This window comes from Aquarana catesbeiana, unplaced genomic scaffold (assembly GCF_042186555.1).
Source record: "Aquarana catesbeiana isolate 2022-GZ unplaced genomic scaffold, ASM4218655v1 unanchor225, whole genome shotgun sequence".
Taxonomy (NCBI): Eukaryota; Metazoa; Chordata; class Amphibia; order Anura; family Ranidae; genus Aquarana; species Aquarana catesbeiana.
In genome coordinates, this window is record NW_027362652.1 from 993,160 (window position 1) to 1,011,902 (window position 18,743).

The 18,743-nt window shown below is 43.9% G+C and overlaps 2 protein-coding genes across 4 annotated transcripts in view; both read right to left on the reverse strand.

Annotated features, from left to right (window-relative positions):
* The window catches only part of LOC141121575 (uncharacterized), a 167,489-nt gene that overhangs the window by 85,869 nt on the left and 62,877 nt on the right, over positions 1–18,743 (reverse strand). The gene's annotated exons all lie outside the window — the stretch shown is intronic.
* LOC141121541 (uncharacterized) lies at positions 3,349–16,914 on the reverse strand. 3 transcript variants are annotated; one of them, XM_073611163.1, is made up of 11 exons: positions 16,734–16,913; positions 14,807–14,921; positions 14,545–14,679; positions 14,264–14,458; positions 14,004–14,120; positions 13,794–13,917; positions 13,580–13,677; positions 13,309–13,444; positions 12,455–12,552; positions 7,135–7,270; positions 3,349–5,279 (listed from the first exon to the last, which is right to left on the reverse strand). In XM_073611163.1, exons 2-11 carry the CDS (start codon positions 14,900–14,902, stop codon positions 3,475–3,477), a joined length of 2,940 nt encoding a protein of 979 aa, XP_073467264.1. In that variant the 5' UTR covers positions 14,903–14,921; positions 16,734–16,913; the 3' UTR covers positions 3,349–3,474. The 3 variants fall into 3 exon arrangements, with proteins under 3 accessions (XP_073467264.1, XP_073467263.1, XP_073467265.1); XM_073611162.1 differs by having other exon boundaries at positions 14,004–14,138; positions 16,734–16,912; XM_073611164.1 differs by lacking the exons at positions 13,309–13,444; positions 13,580–13,677 and having other exon boundaries at positions 14,004–14,138; positions 16,734–16,914.

Here is an 18,743-nt window from a genome sequence, read left to right on the forward strand (position 1 = left end):
CGCCGGGGCCAAGCATTCTGTGTCTATGCATGCAAATGCTGGACTCGGGAGCGCGCCCGAAAGGTTAGCCCCAGGGAGAGCGCTTCTCCCAGGGGGTTAAGCGATGGGAGGAGGTGCCGCTAGGGGACCCCAGCAGCCGAGGTTCGGGGCCACACTGTGCAAAACAAACTTCACAGTGGAGGCAAGTATAATATGTTTGTTATTTAAAAAACAAAACAAAAACAACAAAAAAGAGGGCTTACAATCACTTTAATAACAACAGATTCAACAAACCCGATACCTTCAGGTTGATAGAATATAGAAACAGAACATTAACATATTCAAAATAAATGAAAAAGAAAAGGGGGAGGAGGTTCCTGGGGACCTGCAATACAAACCACAGTAGAGTACTCATCTACAGATCAAGGTTCCAATGAAGACTCATCAAAACCTGGTGGGAGAAAACGTGCAATCCAGGGCCGCCACAACTTGGTGTATGTGGAAATTCTATCTTGGTAGCTTCTGTCTTTCCATGGATGATGGTCTGCGTGCTCCTATTTCTAGTCTCAGCCAGGTATAGTTTAGGTGTTTTCTTAGCAGCAGTAGTAACCTGCAGAAGAAGCGGCCTTTTGGGGAGCTCAAATGTGTCAAAAGCAAGCAACCATTGCTTTGGTGGAGAGTGATTTATCAAAAAGTGTTGAGAGCATCCCAAACACTTTAGCCCTAAAAGTGAAAAGAGGCATGTCCACCGTATGACGAGAAGGACAAGTATATCTAAACAAAATTGCAACTTGCGCCTGATGGAGCCAAGGCTGCGAATGAGGTTGGGAAATGTTTCAAAAGTAAACTTCAGAGAATCCCTCTTACAAAAATGCATTTTTTGTACATAATTAGGTCTGCATGGATAGCTTTGAATTCTTTTAGGGCCGACCATCTCCTCCTGACAGAATTTAGGCCTTTTACATTGTAAGACAATACTCTCAAAGACCTAGTAAATATGTAATTACAAAATGCCAAGGAAAGCAAGACTGAAAGACAATAGCCCTGTAGTGCGTAAAGGCAGTATTGAAGGTACATAAATACCAAACATACACTATATCACCAAAAGTATTGGGACATCTGCCTTTACACGCACATGAACTTTAATGGCTTTCCAGTCTTAGTCCGTAGGGTTCAATATTGAGTTGGCCCACCCTTTGCAGCTATAAACAGCTTCAATTCTTCTGGGAAGGCTGTCCACAAGGTTTAGGAGTGTCTATGGGAATGTTTGACCATTCTTCCAGAAGCGCATTTGTGAGGTCAGGCACTGATGTGGATAAGAAGGCCTGGCTTGCAGTCTCCACTCTAATTTAATCCAAAGGTGTTCTATCGGGTTGAGGTCAGGACAACCCCACACCATGATCCCCCCCTCCACCAAAATGATTTGGACCAGTGCACAAAGCAAGGTCCATAAAATACACGGATGAGCGCATTTGGGGTGGAGGAACTTGACTGTCCTGAGCTCAACCCGATAGAACACCTTTTGGATAAATTAGAGTGGAGACTCCAAGCCAGGCCTTCTCGTCTACATCAGTGCCTGACCTCACAAATGTTCTTCTGGAAGAATGGTCAAACATTCCCATAGACACACTCCTAAACCTTGTGGACAGCCTTCCCAGAAGAGTTAAAGCTGTTATAGCTGCAAAGAGTGAGCCAACTCAATATTGAACCCTACGGACTAAGACTGGGATGCCATTAACCACTTCAGCCCCGGAAGATTTTACCCCCTTCCTGACCAGAGCATTTTTTGCGATTCGGCACTGCGCCGCTTTAGCTGACAATTGCGCGGTCGTACGACGTTGTACCTAAATAAAATTGATGTCCTTTTTTCCCCACAAATAGAGCTTTCTTTTGGTAGCATTTGATCACCTCTGCAGTTTTTATTTTTTGCGCTATAAACAAAAAAAAGAGCGACAATTTTGAAAAAAAAAAAAGCAATATTTTTTACTTTTTGCTATAATAAATATCTCCCAAAAATATATAAAAAAACTAAATTTTTTCCTCAGTTTAGGCCGATATGTATTCTTCTACATATTTTTGGTAAAAAAAAAAAAAAAAAACACAATAAGCATATATTGATTGGTTTAAGCAAAAGTTATAGCTTCTACAAAATAGGGGATAGTTTTATGGCATTTTTATTATTATTTTTTTTTATTAGTAATGGTGGCGATCTGCGATTTTTATCGTGACTGCGACATTATGGAGGACAGATCGGACACTTTTGACACTATCTTGGGACCATTGTCATTTATACAGCGATCAGTTCTATAAAAACGCACTGATTAATGTGTAAATGACACTAGCAGGCGATCAAGGGGTTAAGGGTGTCTTAGGGAGGTGTTCTAACTGTGGGGGGGGTGGGCTCCCACTCACATGACAGCGATCACTGCTCCCAATGACAGGGAGCAGTAATCTCTGTTGTGTCACAAGACAGAACGGGGAAATGCCTTGTTTACATAGGCATCTCCCCGTTCTACCTCTCAACACCGCAATCGCGGGTTACCGGCGAACATCGAGTTCCCAGGACCCGCGAGCACGCTCCCGCAGCGTGCGGGCGGCAAATTTAAAGGGACGTACAGGTACGACCATTTGCCTGCCTGTGCCATTTTGCCGACGTACATCTGTGTGTGGCGGTCGGCAAGTGGTTAAAGTTCGCGTGCGTGTAAAGGCAGACGTCCCAATACTTTGGTAATATAGTGTATATACAGCCATATACAATTAAAAACAAAGATAAATGTGGTCTAGTACAGACCCAAAAATAAAGTAGGTCCATTATGAAAAACCTAGGAGGTTAATATGTCTCAAGGCACCATGGCTATACCAATGGTGTAGGTGGGAGGGCATTGGCAGCAACTCCAAGGCGGATACCATTGTCTGCTTTCCTTTGTAGAATAAAAGAAACAGTTTGGATGAAACACAAATAGTCCTAATGAGAATATGAAGGGGTCCACTGAAGAATCAGGGATAGGCAATGAAACCACATAACATGACATATAGCATTACTGTCCTCACCTAATTGAGAACAGGTCAGACAGTTCAGCTGCAGTGTCTTGTGTATGGGAGGAGGGAGATGCCGGCTATAAGAGGAGATCCATTGTAGGCTCCTGAGAGGGCCATTGATCTTCTGGAGGATAACATCAAGAGCTTTTCCTGCCAATTTTGCCCTTGAAGATGAACAAGAAGCTGCTATATCTGATCCACGTGCTGATTGTGGCCATTAGTAGCCAGATGAAAGGGAAAGGAAAGCAGACGCATGGTGGAGCTCCAGGATCACACATCCACCATGTTAGCAACCATGCAAGCGTCCCTGAGATCTTTGATGTTTAACAAGGACTAATATCTGTGAAAAACATTTCCTGCACTCAGGACAGGAATACAGCTTCCTCCCCGTCTCTCTAATGTATGTAAAGACACCTGTGAAGAACATTTCCCACACTCAGAGGAGGCATAGGTCTACTAACCTGTGTGAATCCTCTGATGTCTGTCAAGACTGGACTTTTCCGAAAAACTTTTATCACACTCCGGGCAGCAATACGACTTCTCTCCCACGTGAGACCTTTGATGTCTAACAAAATGTGATTTCCGTAAATAACATTTCCCACACTCAGGGCAAGAATACGGCTTCTCCCCTGTGTGAATCCTCTGATGTCTATAAAAATTGGACTTATCTGAAAAACTTTTACCACAATCAGGACAAGAATATGGCTTTTCCCCCGTGTGAGATCTTTGATGGGTGAGAAAGTCTGATTTCCCTACAGAACATTTTCCGCACTTGGGACAGGAATACAACTTCTCTCCTATGTGAGATTTTTGATGATTAACAAGGCTTGATTTATGTGAAAAACATTTCCCACACTCAGGGCAGGTAAACGGTTCCTCCCCTCTGTGAGACCTTTGATGTCTAATGAGTTCTGATTTCTGCAAAAAACATTTCTTGCACTCAGGGCAGGGAAACAGGTTCTCTCCTGTGTGAGATCTTTGATGTATGACAAGTTTTGATTTCCGGGGATAAGATTTCCCACATTCAGAGCAGGAATACGGCTTCTCCCCTGTATGAGTTCTCTGATGTATAACAAGGTCTGATTTCTGTGAAAAACATTTCCCACATTCAGGGCAGGAAAAAGGCTTCTCCCCCGTGTGAGATCTTTGATGTATGACAAGTTTTGATTTCTGTGGATAAGATTTCCCACATTCAGAGCAGGAATATGGCTTTTCTCCTGTGTGAAACCTTTGATGTATAACAAGGTACGATTTCCGTGAAAAACATTTTCCGCACTCAGGGCAGGAAAACAGCTTCTCACCTGTGTGAGATCTCTGATGTATAATAAGTTCTGATTTCTGTAAAAAACATTTCCCACATTCAGGACAGAAATACGGCTTCTCCCCCGTGTGAATAATTTGATGTCTGTAAAGTTTGGATTTCTCTAAAAAACATTTCCCGCACTCAGGGCAAGAAAAAGGCATTGCACCGGTGTGAGATCTTTGATGTAGAACAAGTCTTGCTTTCCTTGTAAAAGATTTCCCACACTCAGGACAGGAATACAACTTTTTCACTATGTGAGAACTCTGATGTATGTAAAGATGGGCTACCTGTGAAAAAGATTTCCCACACTCAGGACAGGAATATGGCTTCTCCCCTGTGTGAATCCGCTGATGTCTGTAAAGACTGGACTTCTCTGAAAAACATTTCCCACACTCAGAGCAGGAATATGGCTTTTCTCCTGTGTGAGATCTTTGATGTAGAACAAGCCCAGATTTCTGTGTATAACATTTTCCACACACAGGGCAGGAATATGGCTTTTCTCCCGTATGAGATCTTTGATGTAGAACAAGTCCAGATTTCTGCATAAAACATCTCCCGCATTCAGGACAGGAATACTGCTTATTGCCCGTATGAAATCTGTTATGTATGACAAGTTCTGATTTCTTTAAAAAACATTTCCCACACTCAGAACAGGAATAAAGCTTTCCACCAGTGTGAGATCGCTGATGTACAGTAAGACTTAATTCAGAGCTAAAGTGTCTACCACATTCAGGACATGAAAGTTTCTCCTCCCTTTGGATTCCAGAACCATCCCCCACAGTATGAGGTTGCTCAGAGTCAGACAGATTGGATGGTCTATCCACACTGTGAAGTCCACCATCCATAGCTGAGCTCATTGTCTTTTCTCCTGCACAATCTCTTGTGATGTCCTCATCTTCCATTTTGCAGCTTAGAGATAAAGTAAGATGATAATTTGAGGGTTTCTTGATGGTGTGTCCTGGAAAAAATATGATCAAAGATACTAGGTTACTTAAATCAAGATTCCATCTAAATCAGTTAGGTTTCAGTACGCAGATTTTCTCAGTGGATGTCCTAACCAGCTGTGACTTTCCCTCTTCAGTAAAAGGTCCTTTGGTCCTCCTCCCAGATCACTTCTACATTTACAGATCCTTGTCAGAAGAGCAGGAACCAATGAGGACTGGGAGGTGCATCAATCACAAGCCTACACAGCCTAGGCACTGGGTCATATGATCTCTGATAATGAAGAGGTTCAAAGTTCAGACTTGCAGACCCTTTAGCATTGAACATGTGACCATAGGCCTAGGCTTCCGATGACAAGCAGCACTGGAGGGTGTTTGGAGAAGTATTTTCTGTTGCAAATATAAGTGTTTCAGTTTTCTACGTTCCCCTTACTTTTCATCCCAGCAAGACTGTTAAAAGAATTTTAGGTTACCCTTTAGCTACAAGTCACCCCAAAGAAGAGGGAGCAATCAATGAAAACACTATTGTAACTAGGATTGAAACACAATCTCATATGCCAGCTGAACCCCAGAATCTACATAAATAGGGGTGGGAATGTGAATGAGTAACTGTTCTGTTCCACCTAATTGTATTTCTTCTGTGTTGTTTCATATTGTATTGGGTTACTTTTGTTTGATGTATGCCGACATCTAGTGGGGGTTTGGGGCCACTACAGCTCCTTTAGGAATGGGATTTGGTATGTCCTTCTGTCCTCCCCTCCTGTTTTGTGCTAACTAGTCCCCGCTAGACCTGCCTGCTTTCTTCCATGTTCTCTCAGTCTGTGTTAGTTCTGCTCAGAGACAGGCTAAGGAAACTCATTATCTTCTTACACTTCAGAAGACGGGAAAAAAAAACTTTTTCTGTACTGCAGTTAGCTGAAGTAAAATGGTGTTGGATTCAACGGTCTTATTGAAGAGCTAAGCTGCCTGTGGATGGGGCCAAATCAGCAGGTGACCATAATGTCCAAACAGACTGGGTCTAAGGAGGTATGTCAATGCATTAAACAGTGTTTGAAACAAAAAAGTAGGGGTACTATGTACCCATTGCTCATTCATATGGGGAAGCATGATATGAGGGCCCCATTTTTTTTAAAAAAGGGGCCTCCAGATTGTGATATGCCCCTTCCTGCAGCCCCACATCTAGTGGACTAGGGTTGTGGGGGAAGAGGCTCTTGTCCTAATCAACAGGGGAACAAGGGGTCCCCTAGTCCCATGTGGGACCCCATCCCATGTTGAGGAAATGTGGCCTGGTATTATTCAGGAGGGGCACACTCGTCCCCTTTTCCTCTTCTGCCATGCTACATGCTTGGATAAGGATCTGGTATGTATTTTAAGGAAGAATCCTTTTTTTTGGCACAGCATCCCCCATTAACATCTCTACCAGACCCTCATCTAGGGTAATAAGATGAAGGGAATTACTTTGTTACATGTTCCCCAGGCCAATGTCCAGACCCCCCTCCCCATTTATTTAACAATCCATTGCCTGCAAGCATAGAAAATGGCCATTATTGGTTTCTAAGATTCAGCTTCCATTGACTCCAGTTGGGTTTGGATTCATCAAGTTCCCTGAACCCACCTCAAACGGGACCCAGGTATGCTCAGCTCATCGCTATACATAAATCATGTCTGAATATGTCAATTATGTCTGCAGCTCAGGGAAGGGGGTTTATCTGATAGAAAAGAAGAAAGAATGTGCAGGACGGGTATGAGTACAGGGAGGTGACTATTATCAACCTATGATGTCACTAATCTCCCGCCCTACTCTGGACCAATCGGTGTGCAGTAACAGAGCAGAGATAACAGAATATAAAAAAATACTATATGATCGCTCACCTGTGCTGATCTCTGTAGGAGTGTCCTCCTCTTTGATTGTCCTCATTATTCCAGCCTCCTCCATATATTGCTGATCATCCCTCATATACGTCTCTTCTACTTCACCCTCAACTTTCATGTTCATCAGATCTTCACCCTAAACCAACAGAATGGCAGAAAATACCATTGTCAAGGACACACACGCATGGAGACTCACTAACCAAGGTGAGGACCTTCTTTGGTGGAGGAGGAATGAGGAGAGCGCTTACTTCAAGCAAGTGTCAGGAACCTCTTGTCAGCCATCAGAGAGATTGTGCTAATTTTCTTGCGTACGTGCATAAGCATGCAATAGCACACACACGTGCATAGGAATGCGCACCCAAAGGCATGCACAGGCATGTTCATCACAGTTTTATAGGTTTTTATATAAAGTTTTTCATAAGGATTTTTTCATAAAGATTTTATATGTAATTTTACTATATATAGGTTCTACCATTATGATATTAATGCATTTATCCAATTTATACATTTTATTCATATATGCTTGATATTCTCATATCTCTTGTTTCAAGTGACACTATTGTTATATTGGTTTTAATTAGTATGCTATTTGCATTTTAGCTACCGGTCTATTATCCTTGTGTCACTTTTGATATTCCTGTGGCTCCTTTTTATTAATACTTACTAAGCGGCTCGTCCCTTTACATTTATACACCATTTTTTTTTTTACTATTTTAATATATTTTAATATGTTCTTTATATTCCTTCCTTGCCCCTGTACCATTTACTTGTTCAGTATGTTTTTTGTGTGAGTTCACCTTGCGAGTAGTCATGCTCATGTGATCGCAGTAATATGTGCCGCGAACCAACAAAAAATGGCCGCCATAATGGGATCCTATGGGAGACCAAAGTAAAATGGCCGGCGCCATTCAATTCAATGGCGGGCTACGGGAAAATGGACGCCGTCTATTTAATTGACTACACTATTTAAAAGGACAGAACTTTTACCTATTCTTACCCCCTGATGAAGTCACGTGATGTGGCGACACGCGTCGGAATTGGAGCGGAAGGATACGAGCTTGGCGCTCGTGGTTTGTTACAGTTTGCATTTGCAAAAACGTGAGTTTGTTAAATAATGCCTTTTCTTTTAAAACTGGCTTACGCTATGGGCATCTCGCCTTCCCATTTTTAAACCCCATGTACTGAGACATATAGTATAAGGGCTCTGGATAAGAGGCGCTACCTGGATTGCATTAAAGCATACGAGCTTGGCGCTCGTGGATTGTTTTCTATGCGCTTATTAAAAAAGGGAGTGTAATTACTTTTGTCTGCCACCTCCACCTCCCTTTCTTTTTATGGAATCACGCTATGAGCTTTTTTTCTTTTTTATGCTTAAACCTCGCATATTGAGACCATTCAAGAAGGACTAAACTATCTAACTAAGAGGGAATTACTGAATAACTACCACCTGTGATTAACTCATGCCGTATACCTTACGGCAGTAAGGTGAGAGGCTTGCAGATACACAGGTGTCATCATTGAAGATTTTTTTCAGCACTGACCATTTGCCAATACTGGTGGAATGATTCACTTTGTATGCAATATATATTTATTTTCACATTGTCACAGACTTATTTCCTGGATCACATCGTTTGATTTTTCACCTTTGTTTGATTTTTTTTCATATGGACTTTGTCACTTTGTTCTGTTCATTTGATAATTTGTAGTTCATGTCATATGTCTGATTATTATTAGCACACGCCTTTCTTGGTAATTATTGCACCTTTGGTGCACTTTTTGTATTTCACACAGCGCAACATCATTATTTACACATTTCCATCACAGATTCCGGTGCCTAGTGGACTATTTAAACCTGAGGCCTGCATGGGACCGTTGCTGGATGGTATTTCATTTTGAGTCTCTACTATCCTTGATCCTGAGTCCTGCTGGACTTTGTTACTGAACTGGCTTTCATATGGTCTGCCTCTGGACTACCCTTGCCTGATTAAGTATACTGCCTATCTGTGTTGCCAACCTCGGCCTAGTCTCTTTACCAAGATTCTGCCTAGTAATTCTGTACCTCACTGCCTGCACATTGCCAACCTCTGTTATCAAACTCAGCTTGTGACTCAGCTCTGTTCTCCACTGGTCTGGCTGAAGGCCAAAATAAAAGCAAAAAAAAGCAACAGAAAACCCACAAGGGTGAAAACACAACGATTCACAAAAGGCAAAATAAGCCTTCTAGGTATGATAATACATTAAATGGTAGGTGGACATTTGAGCCCCAGGAATCATGGAGATGACAGCAGGAGAAAGGCCCTTGTCCTTCAGCACCTGACTTTCAACAGCCATGCCAAAAAAACGAGAAACTGAAAAGTAGGGTGGAAGAACGAGAGTTGGGAGAGAAGTACAAGAGGTCATGGCACGTCTGACCAACCAGACCAAATCCATGAAAAAGGTCTGGTGCAGCAAATCTTGGGCCACCAGAATTACTAGAAATGTTTGCTTATTAGGATACTAAAACAGCTCTTTATATAAAAACATATGCAGTATACACGCACACACACGAAAAGGATAGAGAAGAAAAGAGAAGAAAGAAGAGAAGAAAACTATACACCCAGAGATCAACAGACCGCAAATAAAAAAGGTCTGAAATTCCTCCACGCCTTTATCCAGACCTCCTGCCACCATCTGTCTTTCTCAAGACCCCAAATTTTCCCAACCTCACCCAGAATGTCGTGCATCACCACCTTGACCTTGAAGGATTATTTGACAAATGAAAACCTGAAAGCGTACATTCCATGTGAATTAACGAACTGCTAAACTAACTAGAAAAAGTGCCTCAAAATCAAAATCCATGTGAGTCTGAAAGGCCCTATACATCCACTCTGCAGAAGCCATGCTTTGAAAAGGCACTGAAGCAAGAAATGGTCGATCATGTCCTCCATGCTGCCACATTCCACTCTTGGGCAACCTCAATTGCCCTGAAATCAGTACTTCAGGTCCCCTTCACAAAGAGTCTGCCATGGAACGAGAGCCAGGCCAAATCCTGAAACTTCAATAGGATTCTTTCCAGATTAATCATCCATTGACCGTTCCTCATAAAAGGGCCAGGGCTAGTGGCTTTCAAGGCTAGTGGCTTTCAAGGCTAGTGGCTTACAAGCGACAGAATCAACAATACTTCTTTCCAGGACCTTCCTAGTCAGAGACTTAAAGTGATTGTAAAGGCTCGTTTGTTATTTTTAAAAATAACAAACATGTTATACTTACCTCCTCTGTGCAGTTGATTTTGTAGAGCAGCTCAGATCCTCCTCTTCTCGGGTCCCTCTGTGCTGCTCCTAGCCCCTTCCTCTGGTGAGTGCCCCCACAGCCAGCAGCTTGCTACAGGGGGCACCCGAACTGAGTCAGGGCTCCGTGTATTCACTCAGACATGAAGCCCAGACCCCGCCCCCTCTCTCCCCTGATTGGCTGACTGATTTTGATTGACAGCCGTGGGAGCCAATGGCACCGCTGCTGTCTCTCAGCCAATCAGGAGGAGTGTCTGGGACAGCTAAGACATCACTGCAGAGATAAGGGGCTCAGGTAAGTAATTAGGGGGTGCTGGGGAGGCTGTTAAACACAGAAGGTTTTTTTATCTTAATGCATAGAATGCATTAAGATAAAAAACCTTCTGCCTTTACAACTCCTTTAATCCCCTCCACGGTCACACGTTACTGCTGAAGAATTTTCAGGCACAGAGCAACATAAAAAGTCAGGAGCTTACCATGTTGGACTGTCAGGCTTCTTACTGGCCCCCTACTCTCCCAGCTCTGCAGAAAAGGCCTAAACCAGGACTGAAAAATACCAACCCACCCAGGTGGTTCCTCTGCCAGCATATTACTTTAGTTATACTTCAAGAGCATCAGAGAAAAGAATACCACTAAAGTTGATCATACATCTGCCTGGGGAGGTAAGTTACAGACCAAGTCCATGCTCCACCCCTTGGAAAGGAAGGAAAGTTCACATTTTATAGTGCAGTGAGTTTAAAAGACAGAGAGACTTCTCCTGCTTCCAGTCCATATTCGACCACCAGGAAAGCTTACATTTTATAGTGGAGAGTAGAAGTCGACCGATATGGGTTTTTCTCTGGCCGATGCCGATATTTAGAAATCGCGGTGGCCGATGGCCGATATATGATGCCGATTTTTTTGGGCCGATATGTTAGGCCGATTTTTTTTTTTTTCCCCCTTCATCTCATAAAATCTAACAGTTAGACCCCTTTCACACTGGGGTGTTTTTCAGGCGCTTTTGGGTTAAAAATAGCGCCTGTAAAGTGCCTGCAAAACGGCTCCCCTGCAGTCTCAGTGTGAAAGCCCGAGGGAGATGAGGGAGCTGGGGGAGCTTCCACACCAACGGGGGGGTCTCTAGACCTGCAGGAGAAGAAGGTTCATTGTCTGACGCTTTAAAAGTAGATGCCGTTGGAAGCGGGCGTTTTTTTTTTTTTTTTATGGGGCACCTGCTATAAGCCCTCTTCATGCAAAATACAAAATCCTCCATAGCTGCTGATAATTTGTCAAAAGCTGCAGCGGGCCCCCCAAGCACCCTGACGCCACCTGGATCGTGTCCTAGCCTGAAACAGAGGCTTCCAGGACTGGTGGGATTTAGCAGGTGATGCAGTGAAAGTTCCAGTGGGATGTGTCCCCAGATAACCCGCAACTGGCACAAAAGGAAAGAGGATCTTTGCCTCAGATTACCTGGCATACTTCATCCTGACTCAGTCATGGCTACAAAAGGTGAATGTGCGCAGCGCAGACAGGGTGTGACCCCCAAAATGAAACTACTCACCCCCCTCAGGTGCACACCCACAGAAAAACTGCGGTCACATGGGCTGTGTTCGGGAATAAAGATCATCCCTTTAGGATCCAGGAAACACTGCTCCCGCTAGGAAGACTCTAGTAGGGCAAGTACAGCTGCAACAGCCTACCCGCAGCTGCTAGTAACATAGAAACATAGAAAATTGATGGCAGAAAAAGACAGAGTAGCCCGTCAAGTCGGCCCATTTTTTTTTTTCTTCCTTTAACTTTATTGTCTGAATTTAAATCTAGGTTTGTCCCAAGCATGTTTGAAGTCATTTACTGTTGACTGTCTCACAACCTCTGCTGGTAGTTTATTTCAAGCATCAATTTACACTTTCAGTAAAATAATAGTAAAAGTGTACAATAAATTCATTAGTCACTATCTACAGATCCAGCGGTGTCTTTCAATGAGTGAAGAGTAATATAATCTTGTAGAGTCCACACATCGTGTCCATGTTTTAGAGTGTTCAATCACTTTAATGTTCCAGACCCTCAACTCCACTTACCTGATGATGGTGAGGGATGATGTGACCTTCCTGTGTGGAATCCCAGGAATACAGAGGACGGGGACATCTTTCTGGTGGGTTCCCATTACTGGATCCATCTGTAGGAAACACACACACTGACTGAATACATTGTTTCTATGTGACTTTAACCACTTCCCGTAAAATCACGTACGTGTACATGATTTTGCTCAAGTGGTTGTCCCGGGATGATGCAGCTGCATGCATTACCCCGGTACTGTTTTTTTAGAGCCAACGGTTGGCTTTCTTGTAACAACCCATTATTGATGCATTCTTGCTGGGTTTACAATGCATCTGAACTGGGAGGTGTGTTTTTTCTTTTAACTAACCAAAAATGCAGCAAGCAGGATTTTTAACACCACAATGGAAGCCCAACGGGCCACATACATAGAACTTAAAGGGATACATTTTTCTTGAGCTTTTCTTGCAATAATGGCCGGCAATAAAAATATACATATAAAATATTTTTTAAAAACTGTCATTTTCGGCCAAGTGCATCCTGCATTTTCCATTTCGGCACCAAAATTTCCATTCAGTGCATCTCTATAAGCATCAAGTGTCAGAAATAGGCCTGGTCTTGAAGTGGTTGCGTTTACTCGAAGAAGAGGGAAAAAAACTATGAAAGGCATTTGTGTTATTATATTTGTGCTGCTGTAATTATGAGTGAAACACAACCCAATACTCCCAGCTGATCCCCAGAATCTACAGAAGATATAATGTGTAGGACATTATTATCAACCTATTATTGGAGGATATCACTCATCTCCCGCCCTACTCTGGATCAAACAGTGTGCAGTAACAGAGCAGAGATAACAGAAGAATATATTATGGCTCACCTGTGCTGATCTCTGTAGGAGCGTCCTCCTCTTTCAATGTCCTCATCATTCCAGCCTCCTCCGTATATTGCTGATCATCCCTCACATACTTCTCTTCTACTTCACCCTCAACTTCAATAATCATCAGATCTTCACCCTAAACCAACAGAATGGCAGAAAATAACATCTGTATTTATGATGTAAGAAAATATCATCTTGTAGAGTCCACACATCGTCTCCACATGTCAGAGTGTTCAATCACTTTATGTTCCAGACCCTCAACTCCACCTACCTGATGATGGTGAGGGATGGTGTGACCTTCCTGTGTGGAATCCTGGGAATACAGAGGATGGGGACATCTCTCTGGTGGGTTCCCATTACTGGATCCATCTGTAGGAAACACACACACTGACTGAATACATTGTTTCTATGTGTTTATCAGATGATGGGGGATCTAGGTGGACCCTCCGTACTGCTCTCTCCTTTACAATAAAGTCTCCTCTTACCCGGTGATGTGAGGGGCGGCTGATTGTCCATCATGACGTCCTTGTAGAGATCCTTGTGTCCGTCTAAATACTCCCACTCCTCCATGGAGAAATAGACAGTGACATCCTGACACCTTATAGGAACCTGACACACACAATGATACAGTCACCATCCAGACACATCCCTTGTCTGTTACTGGATGATGTCCCAGAATTCCCGGCACTGCTTACCTCTCTTGTCAGCAGCTCCATCATCTTCTTGGTGACTTCTAGAATCTTCTGCATGTTGTGTCTCTCAGGTTTTAGGGAGCCACATGGAGGCACTGTGATGGTCATATGATCACCTGACTTTAGAAGAGGAAAACTCTATTCAAGAAAAAACAGTAATATCATGTCACATTCCCAGAATCCTCCTCACCTCTCCGTTCAGCTCTGTGTTTTAATAATAGAGGTAAGAGTGATGTCATGTGACCTCCCAGAATCCTCCTCACCTCTCCAGTCAACTGATAGATGATCTCCAAGGAGAAAGTCAGTATCCTCTTATTCAAATGAAATTCTCTTTTTACAAAAAATAAGGTCTGATGATCTTCCATTGTGACGTCCTTGTAGAGATCCTTGTGTCCTTCTAAATACTCCCACTCCTCCATGGAGAAATAGACAGTGACATCCTGACACCTTATAGGAACCTGACACACACAATGATACAGTCACCATCCAGACACATCCCTTGTCTGTTACTGGATAATGTCCCAGAAATCCCAGCACTGCTCACCTCTCCTGTCAGCAGCTCCATCATCTTCTTGGTGACTTCTAGAATCTTCTGCATGTTGAGTCTCTCAGGTTTTTGGGAGTCACATGAAAGATCTTTGATGGTCATATGATCACCTGACTTTAGAAGAGGAAAATTCTATTCAAGAAAAAAAACAGTAATATCATGTCACATCCCCAGAATCCTCCTCACCTCTCCGGTCAGGTCTGTGTTTTATTAATAGAGATAAAAGAGATGTCATGTGACCTCCCAGAATCCTCCTCACCTCTCCAGTCAGCAGGTAGATGATCTCCAGTGTGAGATTTAGTATCTTCTCAGTCATGTGACTCCGGTCCTCCTCCATCCTCATTGAAGTGGTCATATGATCTACACTGGTTTCTCTGTAGATGGATAGCAGAGAATTATCTGGATGGTATTGGTTGTACAATATTAGGATGGGGATGTAAGGAGTTAATAGGCGGACTCTTTGTTCTCAGTTTTTCCTACATGGTGATCACTGCTGCTCCTAAACACCTGTATCCCTGTTAGAGTTGCCACCTCATCCCTTTAAACCCGAACACATAGTAATTACACAGGTTCTGAGGCTAATTAAATGCAGATAAGGCACCAAGTGAGTTTAATTACCATCTTAATCAGCCACAGAGCCTGTGTAATTAATATGTGTTCGGGTTTAAAGGGATAGGGTGGCAACCCTAATCCCTGTCCATATTATTGGGGTGTTCAATTTTGTTCTCTCTCTTATTGTGTCACCTAAACAATAAGCTGATCTTCATTTGTACATCTCTGTCCTCTCTTGCTCTCCTGTAGTGAGTAGGCAGCGTTCAATGGTGAGATCAGTGGTAAGTATTTACATTCTTCTTTAGAGCTTGTTTTAAAAGGGAAAACTATTAGGTCATTGTCAGGAACGGAGGCTCTCTGGCACTGGCCACTTGCATGCCGCTTACTACTCTCACTTGCAAACCCAGAACCCTTCCTGCCCTGCATATTTTAATGAGAGCAGAAGAGGGGGGGGGGGCAGAGAGTGTGCACTGCCACTCTAGGCTCAGTGACAGCTCATCTTGAAGCCCACGCCATCAGCCTGCTATACTGTAAGTTGTAGCTGCCCTTCTGAAGCAGCCCCTCTCTGCTAGGTAGAGAGGATTTTGGGGTGGGAGAGTTTAGGGTAAACTGGCTTGTGAGCTATGCACTCCTGAGCCTACCACCCTGATCATGCTCTTTGCACCCTGTACGTAGTGCACTCCTGTGCTCTGCACCCTGTACGTAGTGCACTCCTGTGCTCTGCACCCTGTACGTAGTGCACTCCTGTGCTCTGCACCCTGTACGTAGTGCACTCCTATGCTCTGCACCCTGTACGTGGCACTCTATACATAATGTACTCCTGAACCCTACACTCTATTATAATTGCTGCAACTCGCCAAACAAATCTTGAAAAAAATAAATTATTTTCTTTATTACATGTCCCCCAGGTCACTGTCCATCCCCCTCCCCATGCCATTTTTCTGACAATGCCCTACCTCTTAGCGTAGAAAATGGCCATTACTGTTTATTAACATTCAGCTCCCATTTACTTCAAAGGGGTTCAGATTCGGCACCTGAGCTTTAGTTCTGTTCTGTGGACCCGTCACACACGGAACCCAGGAATGTTCATCACATCTCCAGTGAGAAGGTGACATCTCTAACATGAAGAGAATGTTCCCGTCCCGTAAATGAGGAAATGTTCTCTTTTTTTTTTTTTCAAATTCTTTATTTATATAGGTTATACCATCCAATCACATCACAGTCTGGACAGCTAACAAGTAGTTAAGATAGATAAGTGCATTAAGGATGCAAAAGTGCAAATCACATACTATATGAGGATAACTAGTACCAACATGCAATGCAAGTAGAAATAGGACTACTAATATGTGCTCCAGGTCCAGTACCCAGGTTTTTATTAGATTAGACAGGAAAGAGAAGGGGGCCAAGGAGAGAGGGAGAGAGCACAAGGGTGAGGGAAGAGAAAAGAAGGAGGTAAGCACAAAGGGACAGGGAGTGAGGAAATGTTCTGACCGAGGATTTAATCTAGGTTTCCACACTATATATGTGTGTATCATCATCTGCTGGAGATAAAAGACATCACAGTGACTATGGAGGAAGAGGACGGACATGACGGGGGGGTTACTGGGTGTAAATAGAAAATAAGATATTATTACCTCCTCTGCTACCACTTCCAGCAATATCTCTTCTCTACTTTCTCCCGACTCACCTCTCACCTGGAACTTCCTATTTATACCTAACGTCACTTCCTGTCTGTACCTGACATCACTTCCTGTCTGTATTCCATAGAGACTTCCTGTCTCAGTAGAAGTGAGATTACCACCTTGTGGAGCTCGAAGAAACTGCAGCCCCAAGAAACGTCTCACAGTGTAAACGCGGCCTCGTACTGTGTGTGTATGTACTGTATATCCTTATAGATGGGATCATCTATGGGATCATCTCCACTCCCACCAAGGGGGATAGAAATATATTACTGCCTAGTCCAGCCTTTCTCAGCCAGGGTTCCTCCAAAGGTTTCTACAGGTCCCTTGAGTAATGAACAATTTGTGTCTCCCTGTAACAGAGATTTCATAACAATGTAAACATGTCCTTCTCCCACTGATTACTGATATAAGGGGAATCTTCATCTATTGGTCACCAATGTAAGAGACCACTAACAAACAGAAAGAGTCAGACCTCTGGTTGCACTATTATTACTGCTGCTAAATGTGGTAGCTTCCCACTCAGGCTGGTTGATAGGGAGCCACTGGCTGTAAGCAAACCCAAATACCCGGTATATCCCCATCCAGCCTATTAAGCTGTCAACTGGGGATTCCCAGCTCTAGATGGAACTGAGAATTATAGGAAATTAAAAAATTAGATACTGTACATCATAAGTGTCACACACACCCGTTCCATACTCCAGCACCAGCTTTTTCTTGTGTGTGCAGTTGCCACCTTCTGGCCAGTCACAGACAGGGCCTAGTGTGTGATTTGCTCAAGGTTTGAGCAATGCATCCTCATGCTAGCAGCTGGACCCCCCTGCATACTCAACAAGTGTTTTCCTGTGCCTCTTGTGTCCTCTAGCATTCCTATTGCTCCCAGTGTGTCCCCATTTGTTCCCATGCCTTGCCCCCAATGTGTCCCAGGTTTTTTTTCAGCCTTGCTTCTCAGTGTGTCCCAGCTTGTTTCCAGCCTTGCTCCCAGTTTGTCTCAGCTTGCTTCCAGCCTTGCTCCCAGTGTGTCCCACCTTGTTTCCAGCCTTGCTCCCAGTATGTCCCAGCTTGTTTCCAGCCTTGTCCCCAGTTTGTCTCAGCTTGCTTCCAGCCTTGCCCCAGTGTGTCCCAGCTTGTTTCCAGTCTTGCTCAGCTCCCAGTATGTCCCAGCTTGTTTCCAGTCTTGCTCAGCTCCCAGTATGTCCCAGCTTGTATCCAGTCTTGCCCCTAGAGTGTCACACCCTGCTTCCAGCGTGTCTCAGCTTGTTTCCAGCTTTGCTCCCAGTGTGTCCCAGCTTTGCTCCCAGTGTGTCCCAGCTTTGCTTCCAGTGTGTCCCAGCTTTGCTTCCAGTGTGTCCCAGCTTTGCTTCCAGTGTGTCCCAGCTTTGCTTCCAGTGTGTCCCAGCTTTACTTCCAGTGTGTCCCAGTTTGTTTCCAGCCTTGTTCCCAGTCTGTCTCAGCTTGCTTCCAGTGTCCCTGCTTGTTTCCAGCTTTGCTACCAGTGTGTCCCACCTGCTCCCAGTGTGTCCCAGCTTGTTCCCAGTCCTGCTCTCAGTATGTCCCAGCTTGCTCCCAGTGTGTCCCAGCTTGTTCCCAGCCTTGCTCCCATTGTGTCCCAGCTTGTTTCAAGTTTTGCCATGTTCCCAGCCTTGCTCCCATTGTGTCCCAGCTTGTTTCAAGCTTTGCCACCAGTGTTTTCCAGCTTGTTCCCAGCCTTGCTCCCATTGTGTCCCAGCTTGTTTCAAGTTTTGCCATGTTCCCAGCCTTGCTCCCATTGTGTCCCAGCTTGTTTCAAGCTCTGCCACCAGTGTTTTCCAGCTTGTTTCCAGCCTTGCTACCATTGTGTCCCAGCTTGTTTCAAACTTTGCCACCAGTGTTTTCCAGCTTGTTCCCAGCCTTGCTCCCATTGTGTCCCATCTTGTTTCAAGCTTTGCCACCAGTGTAACCCAGCTTGTTCCCAGCCTCGCTCCC

Coding starts and splice junctions, on each gene's coding strand:
- LOC141121541 (XM_073611162.1), bottom strand. CDS start 14,902: ATGACCACTTCAATGAGGATGGAGGAGGACCGGAGTCACATGACTGAG. Junction 14,459..14,544: donor TGGAGCTGCTGACAGGAGAG/GTGAGCAGTGCT, acceptor TGTGTGTGTCAG/GTTCCTATAAGGTGTCAGGA. Junction 13,445..13,579: donor CCATCCCTCACCATCATCAG/GTAGGTGGAGTT, acceptor CTGTTGGTTTAG/GGTGAAGATCTGATGATTAT.